Here is a 17244-nt window from a genome sequence, read left to right as displayed (position 1 = left end):
AATCCACATACACAATCTCTTTGAACTCAGGCAGTGGAGCTCCTGCTAACTAGATAGATAACCCCCACCTGAGGGAAGAGGCAGAGGCCACCTGCCCAAGATGCTGCAGAACGGACTCCTTTGCTAGGTAGAAAGTTTCTCCGCATAACCTCTAAGGTCCTTCCCTAACTTCAGAAACTTGCAACTTCATTTATAAAAAACAGAGGCATGGTAAATGCAAGGTATGAGTGGAGACAGAACAGTATGCTGAAAAATTAGAGAGCCTGGGCTGGAATCCTGTTTCCGCTTCTATGTGAACCAAAGTAAAGCACTTCACTTCTCTCATTTGCAAAATGAAAGGATTAGAGAGAAAAATCTCTGAAGATTCTAACCTTCTGAGCCTATGGCTTCTTCCTATGCCTGCCTTGGCCACCCACCACCTTCCCACTGCTGCACCTTACCATAATTAGGCAGCTTTTTAAAACATCTAATTAATGTAACACAGAAAGTAAAACCTTTAACTTTCTATTTCTGGCTTGTTTCAAATATGCAACAGCATTTTATCAAGGAGTAGTTAATGCCACACAGTTCTTGATATACTGGCTTTTCTCTGAACTCTAGTGACAGCTACACAGTGACAAGTTGTAAGCAAGGAGGCTGTTACCATGGGGACCCACTAGGATTCCTGGGGGTGGATCCAGAGGGCTTTTTTTCTTTTTTTTTCTTTTTTGGTCAAAGCATTTTTTGATGTTCTGGATCTGGCAATTCAGAAAGCCTGATTCCATTTTTCTTTAGCAAGCTATCTTCAAGAAATATTACCATATAGTATACAATGCTGAAGAAATATTAGATACTGTTTCAGAGACTCTGTCTTGCAAAAGAAGGAAATATATTCTAGTCTTCATCTTTCCCCTATACATAAAAACAAATACAGGGGCATCTGGGTGGCTCAGTTAAGCACCACACTCTTGGTTTCAGCTAAGGTCATGATCTCACAGTTCAGCAGTTCGAGCCCCACCTCAGGCTCTGCACTAACAGTACAGAGCCTGCTTGGGATTCTGTCTCCCCATCTCTCCCTGCCCCTCCCCTGCTCACGCTGACTCTCTCTCAAAAATAAAATAAACATTAAAAAAAATTTTAATGTGTCAGATACACAAAATAAAATGGACTATAAAGTCAAACTGGACCAGAACAGAGAAGTGTACATTTAAATTCCAAGTCTGCCTCCAAAATTGCTGTGTGTGGACAAAGGGGATGTAGTTCGGGGAGATGAGCTGCTACTCCCAGCTAAATGTGTTGCCGCTCAGTTTCCCCTGAGACCTGTTCTGTTAGAAGATACCTTAAGAAAACAGGTCGTTTACAAACCTGATCTGTGGATCTGGTTTGTTCACAGGAGAAGTTGGAACAGCCAGAATTCAAAAGAAAACATTTTTCTAAATTGCACGCTTCCTGGAACAGAGTGAAGTCTTTGTCTGGATCTTACTGAGGCAAGAGCAAAGTTATACCAGACAAATGAACTTTAATAAATAAAAATAGCACTTGATTTCAGTAAAGAAGTTTGCAGGCTTTTTTTTTTTATTATTATTGCACTTGTAAATGTATCAAGAGGCTATTAAACAGAAATAGAACATGATAAAAACAATAAATATATAATAAACATGGTGTCTTTCCATTATTATTTCCCATAAATCTCAAAGGGGAAATACAGAAGAACAAGCCCAGAGTACAGTTTTGTCACATGAGTTTAATGCCAGCCTAAAGACTTTAAAAAAGACTCAGACCACAGGACATGAGAGGAAGCAAACTCCTGGGTGTTTTATTCGTTTTTACTACTGGTTTACAATCTCCTTGATTTTATTTTTAAATGCATGTCTTGGCCCAGAAAAGCAAGAGAGCACAGGCTGCCAACAGTATCAGATTCTCTTTTTCTAATTCTCTGGAGCTACAGAAAACAGAGCCAGAATCAGGGTTGTCTAGGAGCCTTCTGATTTTGTCCAGGCAATATACAATATGAGGTTTCAAGATCACAGAGGTACACAAAGTCTTTTGTAGTACAAATTTTAGCCAACTTAATGTCTTTTTTAAGTTTATTTATTTTAAGAGCAAGAGAGCATGCATGCGGGAGGGGCAGAGAAAGGGAGGGAAAGAGAATCCCAAGCAGGCTCTGCCCCACCAGCATAGAGCCTGACTCAGGGCTTGATCCCAGAAACTGTGGAATCACGACCTGAGCCAAAATCAAGTCAGACACCCAACTGACAGAGCCACTCAGGCATCCCCAAGTTAATGTCGTTCAATGGAAGGCTGCTTACAATTTTTTTTTCCCATAAAACTCCTTTGAGTACTGATTATCTTCAAAAGACAATGATTTGAAAAAACAAGAAATTCTCAGAATTTCAGTTTTAAAAGATTTTCTTCCTATTCCTCAGCCCTGATCTCAAAACGTAAAATTTAAGTGCCATTCGACCAGACATGCAACACTCTAAAAATATCAAGTCTCTATTTTGTGCAAGGACCCAATACCACTGAGCACTATGGACAGTAAGACTTCCGATATGCAGAACATTCAGCTCAATATCATATGTGCACTCCATGAAAGTGCAACACTGGTTATGTACATATTCACAACAATCAGGCTAGCCTCCAATAGGAAATAACGTCTTCCAGTTTTTCCTACTCTGCAAATCCATTCCCTCCTGGTTGTATGAAAATCCATGTTTCAAAGCTGGGTCTAGTCTCTTTTTAATTCCTGCTCATTATTATTATGGGGAAATTTTACATTTTTCCAGAAAAAAAGGTTTTCAACTTAAATACCAAATGATCACAGGAAGAAAAAAACTGGAAGCATTAAACTATCTTTCTCAGAGCTTCCCTCTCTCCCTCATTAACATTTCTCAAAGAGAAAAACACCACTGTGATGCTCCTATTACAGATCATTCATGAAGTTACTAACTGAGCCCAGACCAGACAGACTCCATCAACTGGGCACACAGCCACTCACCATTACCCTTTGTTTAAAGTCTCAACTGCCATTCAACTCACATTATTGTATTCCACTCAAGTCCATCAACTTTCCTTCAAGAGGAAACAATCAAGAACTAAAACAAATGTGTTACTTAACTAGAAAAGAAGAATGAACTTAATCCATACACCTCACAAAAAATTCTTCTAAAATGATGGCCCACCATTAAGTTTCCTATCTGAAATAACAATATTATTTTGTTATGATCAGTCATATATGCTGCAAAGAATAATCTAAGCAAATAAACGTTACATAAACTAAACAAATAATCATTAAAAACACGTAAAAACAAAACCTCAATCTTAATTTGGCAAAGCACCAGAGAGAAGTACTCTCTACACACCAAAAGTGACAATATAGAGGAATGTCTATACTACAGAGGAGCCAAGACCTCAAAGGAGCCTAAAGGGGGAGCTACCTGCTGCGTGGCGGAAAGGGGCAATCTTCCAAAAAGCCATGATCCTAGGCCTGACTTCTAAAATACAAAAATATTTAAGAAATATTAAAGCTTGTACTCTTCTCAAAGGTTTCAGTAATTAAGAGAAACCTTCAAACTAGCCTAAGTACAAAACGGAATTAACTGAAAAGATACTGGAGTATTTAAAAGAACTCAAAGGCAGAAAGTATAACAGAGCCACACCTGGAAAAGCTTTATGCATAGGTTTCTATTCTGCATGTGGATGGCCGCCTCTCTCCCCAGAGATGCATTTCTCACCTATACTTCTTTCAGGATGAATCTACTTAATTATCCCTCCCTACAGACTGGCCTTCACAGCTTCCTGATGTATCATGAGCCTAAACTTGACTGTGAATGTGATTTTATATGTTTCAAGTTCTCTGAATTCAGGTGATACGTGTGTTCCCTAAAGACTTAAATCTCAGTTACAATCTCAAATTCTTAGGAGAAACTGATTTGCCCAGCTTGGGTTAGGTGTCCACCTCTGGTCCAATAAGCTGTTACAAGAAGGGGTAGGTCACAGAGTATAATTAGTATAGGGACTGTGTGCCTGACTCCTCAAAAGTTACAGAATACATGGGGCGCCTGGCTGGCTTAGTCCATACAGCATGTAACTCTTGATCTCAGGGTTGTGAGTTCAAGCTCCACCTTGGAGCCTAGAGCTTGCTTAAAGGAAAAAAAAAAATTTTTTTTTTTTTAATTTTTTTTTCAACGTTTATTTTTATTTTTGGGACAGAGAGAGACAGAGCATGAACGGGGGAGGGACAGAGAGAGAGGGAGACACAGAATCGGAAACAGGCTCCAGGCTCCGAGCCATCAGCCCAGAGCCCGACGCGGGGCTCGAACTCACGGACCGTGAGATCGTGACCTGGCTGAAGTCGGACGCTTAACCGACTGCGCCACCCAGGCGCCCCATTTTAAGTTATATAATACACTCAGCCATAAAGCAGTCTCCATGCTCAAAAAAGCTTAAAATCTTGCTGAAATGAGAAAATGTGTCTAATGAAACACTAAATTATATCCTATAATACAGTATTGGAATGGATGAACAGTAAAGGCTTCATAAGAAAGGTTAGCTATGTAGTAAATGACAAATAGAAATTGAACCATGAGCAGGAAAGGGCTGACAAACAAAAAAATGCAATGCACATTCCTCTCGTCCTAGCCTTCTAAGAAAGAGAAACCTAAGGAATAGTCCTTTACCACATAAACAGCTTCCAGTGAAACATCGTTGTTGAAAATCTGCTGTAAGGTTTAAAATGGCTATATGATCACAAAACAGTACTGCTTCAATAGGCGGTAATAACCAGCTAGCTGATAATGTCAGTTACACAATGTCAAGTTGCTCATCACCACCACCCTGACTTCCTTTCATTCCCCAGACCCCTAAGACTCTTGCTCAGACAACAGCATTCAGAATCAGGCAGGCAGCCAAAAGGACAGCACAGGTGTTTCTCACTAGTACTATCCCACCCAATCTAGTATGGTAAACCGGGCAGTATCACACAAAGTCATGCAGGATAGAAACATTAGCCAAGCCATGTGATTGGGGGGGGGGGGGGGGGGGGGGGAGGGAATTAGAGCAGAAAAGAGGCATGTTTTCCACACACAAAAGCTACAAGCACAAAGAAACTGGGAAAAGCCTGCAGTAAATGATCTGTGCAAAACAGAAACCAGCAAAAACTTAACAGATGTCCACATAATATTGGGTTAAAAAAGGGTCTACTCATTGTAGACTCTTAGTTACCCCACATTATCACCAAAATATCACATTCCCAGTCTCTGCAAGAGCTTGCTTCAATCTCACAGGAAACAAAGGTAAAAGAACAATGAGAAAGTGGTGACAGTTTCTAAGTTAATGATTCTTTTGCTGAAGAGTAGCAAGGTTATGTAAATGGAAACTACTGACCTTCCAAAATTAAAAGTATGACACTATAAAATTAAACAGCTTTGAAACCAAAAAATTGCATTTTGTATAATCCCCAAACTAAAGACATTTCCCAACTCGAAAATAAAGTTTCAGTGGAGTTTCAACATAGGGAAAAAAAGTGATATTCAACTCCATTTTGTCAAAGCTGAACATAGCTGTTTAAACACTTGGCAGTCCATGGAGGTCAGAAAGTTAGTTAACAGTTCCTTCTAAAGCCACACTCTGCACCTATGAACATACCCCAAAAGTGGCATATTAAAATTAAGTGAGATCGATCCATCAGACCTCACTGCAGTCTCTAAACTGGAACTCACCATTTTTCTTTATACTTGCTTGCCATTACTTTCTAAGTGGAGAAAAAGAGAAATCAAAATGTTACAATCCAAAAGCGGTTCTGAAAATGAGTCTACTTCCTGCGAAATGGGGAGAAGGTCAGCTGATAGAGGGTCACGTTAGAATTTCACAAAGCTCTAAGAGCTAAAATGCTAACATCTTAGATGCTTGAAATGCCAATACACAGTACTCTCACACAGTCTCCCCTAACTAGGCTTTCTCATCCCTTCAGGGGAAAAAAAAAAGTCCAATTTTAAGTACTTTTCATATTTATAAAATTCATGTTCTCTGTATAAAAATCTTAAAAACAATCAGGGGCAGGGGTGCTTGGGTGGCTCAGTCGGTTAAGTGTCTGACTTGGGCTCAGGTCATGATCTTCCGGTTTGTAAGTTCAAGCCCCGCAAGAGGCTCTGTGCTGACAGGTCAGACCCTGGAGCCTGCTTCAGATTCTGTCTCTCTCTCTGTCTCTACTCCTCCCCTGCTCATTCTCTGTCTCTCAAAACTAAAAAAATAAAAATAAAATAAACGTTAAAAAAAAAAATCGCAGGCACCTGGATGGCTCAGTTGGTGGAGCATGTGACTCTTGATCTTGTGGTTGGGAGTTCAAGCCCCCACATCAGGCACAGATCTTACTTTAAAATTTTTTGTTTTAAACGACAGTAAGTATGAAGGAAAAAAACACACCCATGTCTCAATGCCTAAATTTTGATGTTTATCCCTCTGGCCTATGAGATAAAATTTTTAGAAGAATTAAAGAGTTCCTTAGCAGAAAAAAATGTTAAGTCAACATGAATTTTAAGACGGATATAAAACATTCTTGAAAAATGTTACAGTTCTGGAATTCGAAGAAATTTAAATAAACAGAGATATGCTCATTACCTCCATAACATAGAGATTAAAAAATAACTATAGAGGGGTGGTGCCTGGGTGGCTCAGTGGGTTAAGCATCCAACTTCAGATCAGGTCATATCTCGTGATTTGTGAGTTTGAGCCCTGCATCAGGCTTTGTGCTGACAGCTCAGAACCTGAAGCCTGCTTCAGACTCTCTTGTCTCCCTCTCTCTCTGCCCCTCGCTCGCTCTCTCTCTCTCTCTCTCTCAAAAATAAACATTAGGGGCGCCTGGGTGGCGCAGTCGGTTAAGCGTCCGACTTCAGCCAGGTCACGATCTCGCGGTCCGTGAGTTCGAGCCCCGCGTCAGGCTCTGGGCTGACGGCTCGGAGCCTGGAGCCTGTTTCCGATTCTGTGTCTCCCTCTCTCTCTCTGCCCCTCCCCCGTTCATGCTTTGTCTCTCTCTGTCCCAAAAATAAATAAAAAACATTGAAAAAAAAAAAATTTAAAAAAAAAAATAAATAAAATAAACATTAAAAAAATAAACAAAAAAACAACTATAGAACAGTTCTGCTGATTAATTCTACAAGGAAACCTCTATTTAAGGACATTTGAACAGCCAATTTCATGACAAGGACAAAGTTACAATTACAAAGAACTCCTCACAGAAAACTGTCTTTAGCAAATTACAAAGCTCAGATAAGGATTCTTGCTACAACACAGTTCACAAAGCAAACAGCTAACCTGATTATGATTAACTCTTTCATCTACATTACAACTCTAAGAATCAGAGCCTGTTCTCTCTCCCTCCATACCTAAAACCAGTTACCTAATTAGAAAGAGACCCAGGTGATCCTATTACAAATCCAGTAATAAACTCATTTGTATTTTTCAGTTTTCTATGAACATAGAAGACTCCTATCAACAGACTCTCATATGAAATACAGACAGTGAAGATGAATCTAGGAAACCACATTACCCAAGTATTCCACAGGGAACAATGAGCTAAAAGGTTCTATGGGTAAGGATGCCCTGTGTAGCAAAACATTTCAGATGCACAAATTGGGACTTAAGGAAACAATCTTATCCCTTAAGTCACTACAGACAAAGGAAAATGTGAAACAAATAAACGCAAAAGGAGAAACAAAATGAACATGAACTTACTTAATGCTTGTTTATGTATGGCACTGCCAGGCATTTTAACTGTGATGATTTGGCTAAACTGGGTTACCAACTCATAAGATAAGTATATGCCCATTTTTACAGATGAAAAAAAGAAGTAACATTATCAACACTTTACCAGGCACTGCTCAATGCCTAGCATTAATAACCTCAATTCTTACATTACCATTCCAAGGTGGTATCAGTCTCCATTTTAAAGACGGGAAAACAGGGGCAACTGGGTGGCTTAGTCGGTTACGCATCTGACTCTTGATTTTGGCTGAGGTCATGATCTCAGTTTGTGGGATAGAGCCCAACGTCAGACTCTGCACTGACAGTGCAGAGCCTGCTTGGGATTCTCTCCCCTCTCTCTCTGCCCCTCTCCCACCACGCACACACATGTACTCCCTCTCAAAATAAACATGTTTTAATGAAAAATAAATTTGGGGGCACCTGGGTGGTTCAGTCGGTCAAGTGTCTGACTTCGGCTCAGGTCATGATCTTGGCGGTCCATGAATTTGAGCCCCACATTGAGCTCTGTGATGATAGCTCAGAGCCTGGAGCCTGCTTTGAATTCTGTGTCTCCCTCCCTCTCTACCCCTGCCCCACTTGCACTCTGTCTCTCTCTCAAAAATAAACATTAAAAAAATTTTTTTAAATAAATAAATGAAAACAGGACCAGAAATGTTAAAGGTGACACAGTGATGGTACCAATTTTTAAACTCATTGACTGGAGCAGCCACACCTATCCCTCCCAGGCTATGCTTATAAATCCGATTCAAATCACATCATTCTTTCAAGCCACAAGTTTTCATTTTAAAAACCAGAAAATCAAAGAATCAACTCTCAATTATGGGAAGAGTAATTCTCCAGGTTTTAACAAATTTCTTGTTTCTATTTTACTTGCTCTTTGACCATTTCAGCATGCCATAGCACCTCTATGAAGGAATGTGCAGGTAAATGCAGGACTATATTAACACCAAGCAACCTTGGGCTGTTAGAAGTCCCATTCAGAAACACTACATTGAATTTAATTTCTGGTTCAAAGCATATTTCTGAAACACTTAAACCTTCATTTATTAAACTTTCATTCATATAAAGTTTTTTTTTTTACTAAAAATAACGAAGAATCAAGAAATAGTTTTAACGAAAGAATGGTTTCATGTTGTTTGAAGAAAAAGTATGAATGTCTTCCCTGACACTAAAGTCCCACGTGTTAAGTACTATAAAGACCGTAATATCTCTTTAGGAGAACAGTTTACTGAAAAAAACTTCCAGTTCATCCCATACTTCAAGGACTAATATTAAATCCCCGTTATTTATTTTTTTTAATTTTTTTTTAACGTTTATTTATTTTTGAGAGAGAGAGAGACAGAGCATGAATGGCGGAGGGTCAGAGAGAGGGAGACACAGAATCTGAAACAGGCTCCAGGCTCTGAGCTGTCAGCACAAGAGCCCGACGCGGGGCTCGAACTCACGAACCGCGAGATCATGACCTGAGCCGAAGTCGGCCGCTTAACCGACTGAGCCACCCAGGCGCCCCTTAAATCCCCGTTATTACCAGAGAGGAGAAAAATGCAGTGGGAGGCTAGGTCCAAAAAGCAAAGAGAAGAAAAGTAGGCAAGCAGATCAAAATTAGTTACGAACCTCCACAAAAAGCAAGCAGAAGTTCATCTTTTTTTTTTTTTTTTTTTAATGTTTACTTATTTTTGGAGAGAAAGAGCGTGAGCAGGGGAAGGGGCAGAAAGAGAGGGACACACAGAATCTGAAGCAGGTTCCATGCTCTGGGCTGTCACACAGAGCCCCACACGGGGCTCGAACCCAGGAAACGTGAGATCATGACCTGAGCCAAAGTCGGACACTTAACCAACTGAGCCACCAGGCGCCTTTTTTAAAAAATTTTTTTAACGTTTATTTTTGGAGAGAGAGACAGACAGAAGTACAAGTTCATCTTAAGAAGAAAGCCTGGGGCACCTGGGTGGCTATGCCTCAGTCAGTGGAGCATCCAAATCTTGGTTTCAGCTGAGGTCATGATCTCAGTTTGTGGGTTCAAGCCCCCTGCTGGGTGGACTCTGTGCTGACAGTATGAAACATGCTTCAGATTCATTCTCTCTCCCTCTCTCTTTTTCTCTCCTTCTCCCTCTGCCCCTCCTCCTCCTTTCAAAATAAACTTAAATTATTTTAGGGATATCTGGTGGCTCAGTCGGTTAACCATCCAACTTCAGCTCAGGTCATGATTTCGTGGTTTGGGAGTTTGAGCGCCGTATCGGGCTCTGTGCTGACAGTTCAGAGCCTGGAGCCTGCTTCGGATTCTGTGTCTCCGTCTCTCTGTCCCTCCCTCTCCCTCACTCTCAAAAATAAATTTTAAAAAATTGTTTTTAATTAAAAAAAAAAGAGAGAAAAGAAAGTCTTTCATACATGAGAATATCCTGAATAGCTTTGTTTGTACTGAAACAAACCAGAAAGTCTATGATTAACTTCAAAATGCTCTTTCCCCAAAAGTGTTATTTTTTCTAACTAGGCCATTAAATACCATACTTATAAAAAAACACTTCTCTATACAATACAGAATACCTGGAGATCAATCCACACCTCTAACAAAATCACTACATACTTATAAAGCAAAGGCAAAAATCTGCCTATTCTTTATTCTTGTTCCCTTCATGTGACACTTTTTCTGTACAAAACAGAATATTCCAAAAACAGTGTACATTCAAAGATCAGAAATTATAATTAGACAAGAAATTATAAATGATGCTATTTACTATGGTTTGGGTTACCATTATGCACTTTTATGCACAATCATATGTTTGAATTTTCAAGAAATTTGTGCTTGTCAGTGGACATCCCCTGTGACTGCAACCCACATGAAGAGCATGAATTCTAATCAATTCAATAGCCTTTATGGAGCTTCAAAAGAGGGTGAAATATCAAGATGAAAAAAACATCCCTGACCTCAAAAAAGAATGACAACCTGATACATGCTGCAACATGGATAAACCTTGAAAATATCATGCTAACTGAAATAAACCAGACACTAAAGGGCAAATATTCTATGATTCCAGTTATGCAAAGTACCTAAAATAGGCAAATTCATAGAGACAGAAGGCAGACTAGAGGTTACCAGTGGCTAGGAGGAAAAGGGAATGGGGAATTATTGCTTAATGGTTACGGAATTTTTATTTGGGATAAAGAAAACATTTTAGAAATAGTGGTGATGACTGAGTAACATTGTGAATGTACTCAATGCCACTAAACTGTACTCATAAAAAAAAGTTAAAATGACCTAAATCTAAAACCTAAAACTGTAGGGGCGCCTGGGTGGCTCAGTCGGTTGAGTGCCCGACTTCGGCTCAGGTCATGATCTCACGGTTCGTGAGTTCGAGCCCCGCGTCGGGCTCTGAGCTGACAGCTCAGAGCCTGGAGCCTGTTTCCGATTCTGCGTCTCTCTCTCTCTCTCTCTCTCTCTCTCTGCCCCTTCCCCGCTCATGCTCTGTCTCTCTCTGTCTCTCAAAAATGAATAAACATTAAAAAAAAAAATTAAAAAAAAAAATAAAACCTAAAACTGTAACAACCTAAAACTATAAAACTCCTAGAAGAAAAAATAGGGGAAAACTTCATGGCATTAGACTTGGCAGTGTTCTTGGATAAGACACCAAAAGCATAAGCAACAAAAGCGAAAAACAGACAAAAGACAAAATCAACAGTGAAAAGACATGGGCAAAAGTGTTTGCAAATCATCTATCTGATAAAGGATCAATATTCACAATATACAAACAACGACAGCTCAACAACAAAAAAAAATCATGTTAACTGATTTAAAACATGAGCAAAGGACTTGGATAGACATTTCTGCAAAGATGATATACAAATGGCCAACAAGCATATGAAAAGGTGTTCAATTAACATCATTAATCAGAGAAATGCAAATCAAAACCACAATGAAATAATGTATATAAATGTCCAATCACCATATTGTACATGGGAAACTAAAATAATATTGTACATCAACTTCACTTCAACTTAAAAAAAAAATCAGCTTACACTCCATTAGGATGGCTACTATTTAAACACACACACAAACAACAACAAATGTTAGCAAGGATGTGGAGATACTAGAACGCTTGTGCACTGTTGGTAGGACTGTAAAATAGTACAATCACTATGGCAAACAGTATGGAAGTTCCTCAAAAAATTGAAAATAGAACCACAATATGATCCAGCAGTACCAATTCTGGCTATTATCTTGGTAATTACAAGAATTTAAAGAAGGGTCTCAAAGAGATATGTGCACGCCCATGTTCATAGCAACACTAGTTACAATGGCCAAAAGGTGGGAAACTCATGTCCATCAACAGATGAATAAACAAAATGGGGTATATACATAAAACAGAGTATTAAGCAGCCTTTTTTTCAAAGTAATCTCTATACTCAATATGGGGCTCAAACCCATGGCCAAGATCAAGAGTCACATGTTCCACCAAATGAGCCAGGCAGCCAGGTGCCCCAGTATTACTTAGCATTTAAAAGGAAGGAAATCCTGTCACATGCTACAACATGGATGAACCTTAAAGATATTATGGTAAGTGCAATAAGCCAGTCACTTCACTTATATGAGGTATCCAAAAGCAGAAAATACACTTCACTTATATGACGTATCCAAAAGCAGAAAATAGATTGGTGGTTACCAGAGGCTGAGGGGAGGAAGAAAAGGAGAGTTGATTTTAATGGGTATAAAGTTTCAGATATCCAAGATGAAAAAGTTCTGGAGATATATTTCCCATCAATGGGAATGCACTTCATGCCACAGAACTACACATTCAAATATAGTTAAAATAGTAAATTTTGTGTGGGTTTTTTTTTTAACATTAAAAAAATGCTAATACGTTAAAATGGCAAATTTTTGTTATATTTATCTTACCACAATTTTTAAAAATAACGTAATAGACCGAAACCACTGAATTGTATGGTATGTGAATTGTATCTCAATAAAGCTGTTTAAAAAGAAAAAGCTGACGGGGTGCCTGGGTGGCTCAGTCAGTTGAGCGTCCGACTTCGGCTCAGGTCATGATCTTGCAGTTCGTGAGTTCAAGCCCCACATCGGGCTCTGTGCTGACAGCTCAGAGCCTGGCGCCTGTTTCAGATTCTGTGTCTCCCCACCCCCCTCTCTCTCTCTGACCCTTCCCGCTCATGCTGTCTCTCAAAAATGAATAAACGTTAAAAAAAAAAAAATTAAGAAAAAAAAAAAAAAGAAGAAAAAGCTTAGGAAATAGCTCACTCAAATCGTATCATTCCATGGTTTAAAAACAGCAATTTGTTGGAAGTACCCTGAGCCTTCAGCAGAGAGGAGACTACGCTCTGACTTCCTCCAACTCGTTCAATGGGGCCTCCAAGTGACAGGTCTTCTCTCCCTTTACAAGGCACACGCCACCATCACCTTCTAACCTCCACCATCTTCCTTATTAGCTCCAGCCTCACAGGAAAATTAAGTTAAAGAAGTTGCAGTGATAGTCACACAGAGGAGGACAGAATTCAGGATTCGCCTTGACATTTAGCAGCAGAGAACAAATCTTTATTTAAAAAAAAAAAAAATTGGGGAGCACCTGGATAGCTCAGTCAGTTAAATGTCCAACTCCAGCTCAGGCCATGATCTCATGGTTTGTGGGTTCAAGCTCCGTGCAGGCCTTTGCACTGACAGTGCTGACGGAACGTGCTTGGGATTCTCTCTCTGCCCTTGTCTCACTCTCTCTCAAAACAAGTAAGTAAATAAACTTTAAAAAAAATAAATGGGGGTGGGTGCCTGGGTGGCTCAGTTTGGTTAAACATCCAACTTGATTTCAGCTCAGATCATGATCTCACGATTGGTGAGACAGAGGTGGAGCCCTGTGTTGGGGCTCAGCACTGACAGCACAGAGCCTGCTTAAGATTCTCTCTCTCTCTCTCTCTCTCTCTCTCTCTCTCTCTCTCTGCTCCTCCCCAGCTCATGCATGCACACCTCTCTCTCAAAATAAATAAACTTAAAAAAAAAAACAAAAAACTATTTATTTTACACAGTAGCCATACAATAGATGTTAGGTCTCTGCGCTTCCTTTTCTTCTCTTCTTCCAGCCCAGCATATGTTTAAAAAAGCAACTCTTCTGTGCCTGTGCTGGGTATCCACTGGCCTCACATGTGCTGGAGCTATTAAATTCACAGCACCATTTAAAAGGTGTTTATTAACCGTAACTATCATATATTATTAAATCTTAAAAACACATCACAAAACTGCGAGCAGGATAAACTTATTCTGGTAAAATAATAAACAGTTCTGTAGTACATAAAAAAGATAAGATAAAGACCAAGGACTAACAATCACCTCTGAGTGATGGGACTAAGGGTGAGTTTCTTCATTTCTTGCTTTTCTGTATTTTTTATAATGAATCTGTAGCTTCTGTAATAAAAAAATTAAGTGGAAATCTTTAGAAAAATAAACATTCTAGCTCAAAATCTCACCGTCTCTTACACCACAGGCGCTTTCACACGTTACTGCACTGAAGCTGAGTTAGCACCCTAGGAGACAGACACGATTTTCTCCCTTTTGCAGATGAGAATAAACTGAGGCTCAGGACAGTTAAGGGACTTGTTAAAGATTGTACAAGCTAGCAACTAACAAAAGTAAGGTTTCCCAGGCCTTTTAACTTCCAGCTCAGGGGCCTTCCCATTCTGGCACATCTTAAAGGGCAATGTGCATTATTGCTCATGATATTGTTGTTGTTGCTTTTAACCTATGTTCAGACTATTTTAAGAATACTCACTATGTAACTTTGGCCAAGTCACTTAACCTTTGGTGGCCTCAGTCTCCTCATCTGAAAAGCCAAAGAGTTGGAAAAGACATTTTATCTCTAACAACCCCACATGCTAATAGATTTTAAGTCGAGATACCATCTTTGAACCAGAAAACCCCATGGACAAGAATGAATGATTGGAGACAAGTTGAGACCTATGCTCTGGGCCAGGAGCCATTCTTCATGGAAACAGGTGGTGGACAGTCAAGAGGAAATAAGCCACTGGGGGAACCACAAACTTCCTGGTTAAAGCAACAGCTGAAAGCTCCAGCTTTGCTTTACTAACAGCAATGCTTCAATCTTGGCTATTTCACGACCAGACACCACATACTGGAAGTAAAGCTAGGACAATATAAAAACTGCAATGGGGAGTGGGGGGCTCTGGCAATACTTTATGCATGCTATGGTAACTTCATGATTTTCCGAGGAGACTCATTAATATTAAAGGAGAAAGAACCCTGGGTGCTTCCAAGTGGAGACTCCTTCCTCACCAAGCACGTTAAGGAGAAACTGAACTTGCAGGGCACTCTCAGAGACACCACACTTGAGGAAAAGAGCCGACCCAACACTTGTGGAAAAGGTGAAAGAATGCATTTAAAGTCTCTCCAATCTACAGAGACTCAAAGACAGCTCAAAGACCTTTAAAAGATGAAGTTCCTGTAAAGGATTCGCTGAGCATGTAACCTCTTACACTGCAGACATTATAAAACACTGCCGCTATTTAGAATTGTTACACAGCCCTTTTACTCGAGAGTAATAAAAGTACAGCATTAAAACTCTGCTGGAGAGAAAAAGATTCCATTTTGCTGAAACAGGCTCCAACCAAAATCTCACCACCTTCCCCTCACCTAGAAGGATGAACCTGAACCAACAAGAAGCTCCTTAGAGCCTGTGCTATATAGTCTTAAAAATTAAAACAACATCCTGCCCCGAAGATCGCGACCAAGATACCACCGGCTCTAAATCCAAAGCCAGCTCCCCGGGGAAAAAAGCTCTTCAATGTGCTCTCCGCGCTCCCGGGTGCGAGATTCCAGCCCAGCTACTAGGCCACGACTGGGTGAGCACCTGATGTGGGGGGAGGGCGAGCCAAGGCCCTAGCGGATCTGGGGCGGGGAACGGGGGGCTCTCGAAGCTCTTAAGGAGAACAGGCTGCCTCCCCAAAGGCAGGGGTCCTGGCCCTCTCCAGGGGTGGGCACCAAAAACACGTGGGGCGACAGGAGCAGGGAAGGGGTGTCCCGGGCAGACAGCCTGGCTCTGGCTCGGCGGCCGGAAAAAAGAGGACGGAGCTATCCCTGGGCGGGGGACGAAGCCCTCGGGGCCCGAAGGGTGAAGGCAAAGGGCGCGGGGGAGAGGAGACAAGGCCACGAGGAGGGCGGGTCTCCCTGGGCGCGGGGGCACGCGCCGGACAAGCGCGGCCGGACCCGGGGAGCGGAGGACCCCGACACGCGGGAAGAAATCGCCGACCTGCCCTGAGGCGCGGGGAACCAGAGCGGCCGCGCCCGAAGGGCCCTGTGACCCGCGGCCGCCAGGACCGGACCCGCCCCGCGGCGCCTCCCTCCTGCCTCTTTTCCCTCCCTCCCTCCCACTCGCGGCCCGTTAACCCGCGGCGGCCGCACTCACCAGCGGCTGCACCTGAGCCCGCCGCTGCCTCAGCTGCTGCCTGCGCCTCCGCAGCCGCCGCCGCCGCCGCCTCGCTGCTGAGGCCGAGTCCCAGGGGAGCCTCCGCGTCCCGCCGCCGCTGCCGCTGCCGCCAGAGCAGAACACCCCAAAATGGCGGCACTTCCGGCACCTACCACCGGCGGGGAGGGCAGAGGAGGAGGGGGAGGGCAGTGAGAGGGAACGTACCACCGCGGTGCCGCCCGCAGAGCAGATCCGAGCGGAGCGCGGCGCAAGGGCTGGCAGAGCTAGTGGCGCTGCAGCGCCCCCTCGGGCTGGGGAGTGGAGAAGCAGGCGCGCCGAAGCCCCCCGGGCTGCGGGCGGAACCCTCAGCCCGGCGATCTGCCGGGACGCTTCTCTTTGTCTCAGAGCCCTACCGAAGGGGAGGGTGGGAAGACCTGGCCTGAGAATCTGAAGTTCTCGGCTCTGCGCACCATGCCCACCGGAGTTCTGGATGACCTGGTGGGCGAGGACCTCAGCTTGGCACTGAATATGCGCATAATAAAATAGGTGATGAATGAATGAGTGAATGGAATGGTGTTTGGCCAGCGTCGGACACATAACACACCCTCCTTCTGCTCCAGCAGACAAGCAACAGGATCCAGGCCTCCTTCCTTCTTTGCTGAGGTGTGGAATGTAAGTGTGTTGCGAGCTTTCAGAGTTCGAGGAGTGCTTTCTAGCAGGATGAACCGCGGTGTGACCGCACGACTTTGCAAAAACCCCTGCAGTGTCAGGAAGCTCATAAGGGTCCTTATTAAGAGACTGATTGCCCATGGGGCACCTGGGTGGCTAGGTCAGTTAAGCGTCCCCTGGTTGATTTCGGCTCAGGTCATGATCTCACAGTCATGAGATGGAGCCCGGTAGTGCTGAGCCTGGAGCCTGCTGAAGATTCTCTCCTCTCTGTCCCTCCTCTGCTCATGGGCGCTCGCTCTCTCTCTCTCGCTCTCTCTCTCTCCCTCTCTCTCCCAAAATAAATAAATAAACTTTAAAAATTTAAATTAAATTGTTTAAAAATTACACACATACAGGGGCACCTGGGTGGCTCAGTCCGTTAAGC

General features: G+C 42.2%; 1 protein-coding gene across 34 annotated transcripts in view; it reads right to left on the bottom strand.

The window, feature by feature from the left end:
* Positions 1–16540, bottom strand: part of CELF1 (CUGBP Elav-like family member 1) — a 74409-nt gene extending 57869 nt beyond the window's left edge. For 10 of the 34 annotated variants that reach the window (XM_049616848.1, XM_049617070.1, XM_049617063.1 and 7 more), the window contains exon 1: positions 14063–16113. Coding sequence is in view for 2 of the 34 variants with exons in the window: in XM_049617016.1 (XP_049472973.1) it covers positions 14063–14097 (35 nt within the window). In the remaining 32 variants the exon portion in view is untranslated. Of the gene's footprint in view, positions 1–5699; positions 6959–14062; positions 16117–16151 lie in introns of those variants that run through there. The other 24 variants (XM_049616907.1, XM_049616924.1, XM_049616928.1 and 21 more) reach the window with 11 other exon arrangements.
* Positions 16541–17244: the final 704 nt, after the last annotated feature.

Source organism: Panthera uncia, chromosome D1 (genome assembly GCF_023721935.1).
Source record: "Panthera uncia isolate 11264 chromosome D1, Puncia_PCG_1.0, whole genome shotgun sequence".
Lineage (NCBI taxonomy): Eukaryota > Metazoa > Chordata > Mammalia > Carnivora > Felidae > Panthera > Panthera uncia.
Note: the sequence above shows the minus strand (reverse complement) of the source record. Positions and strands in the feature narration are given on the sequence as shown.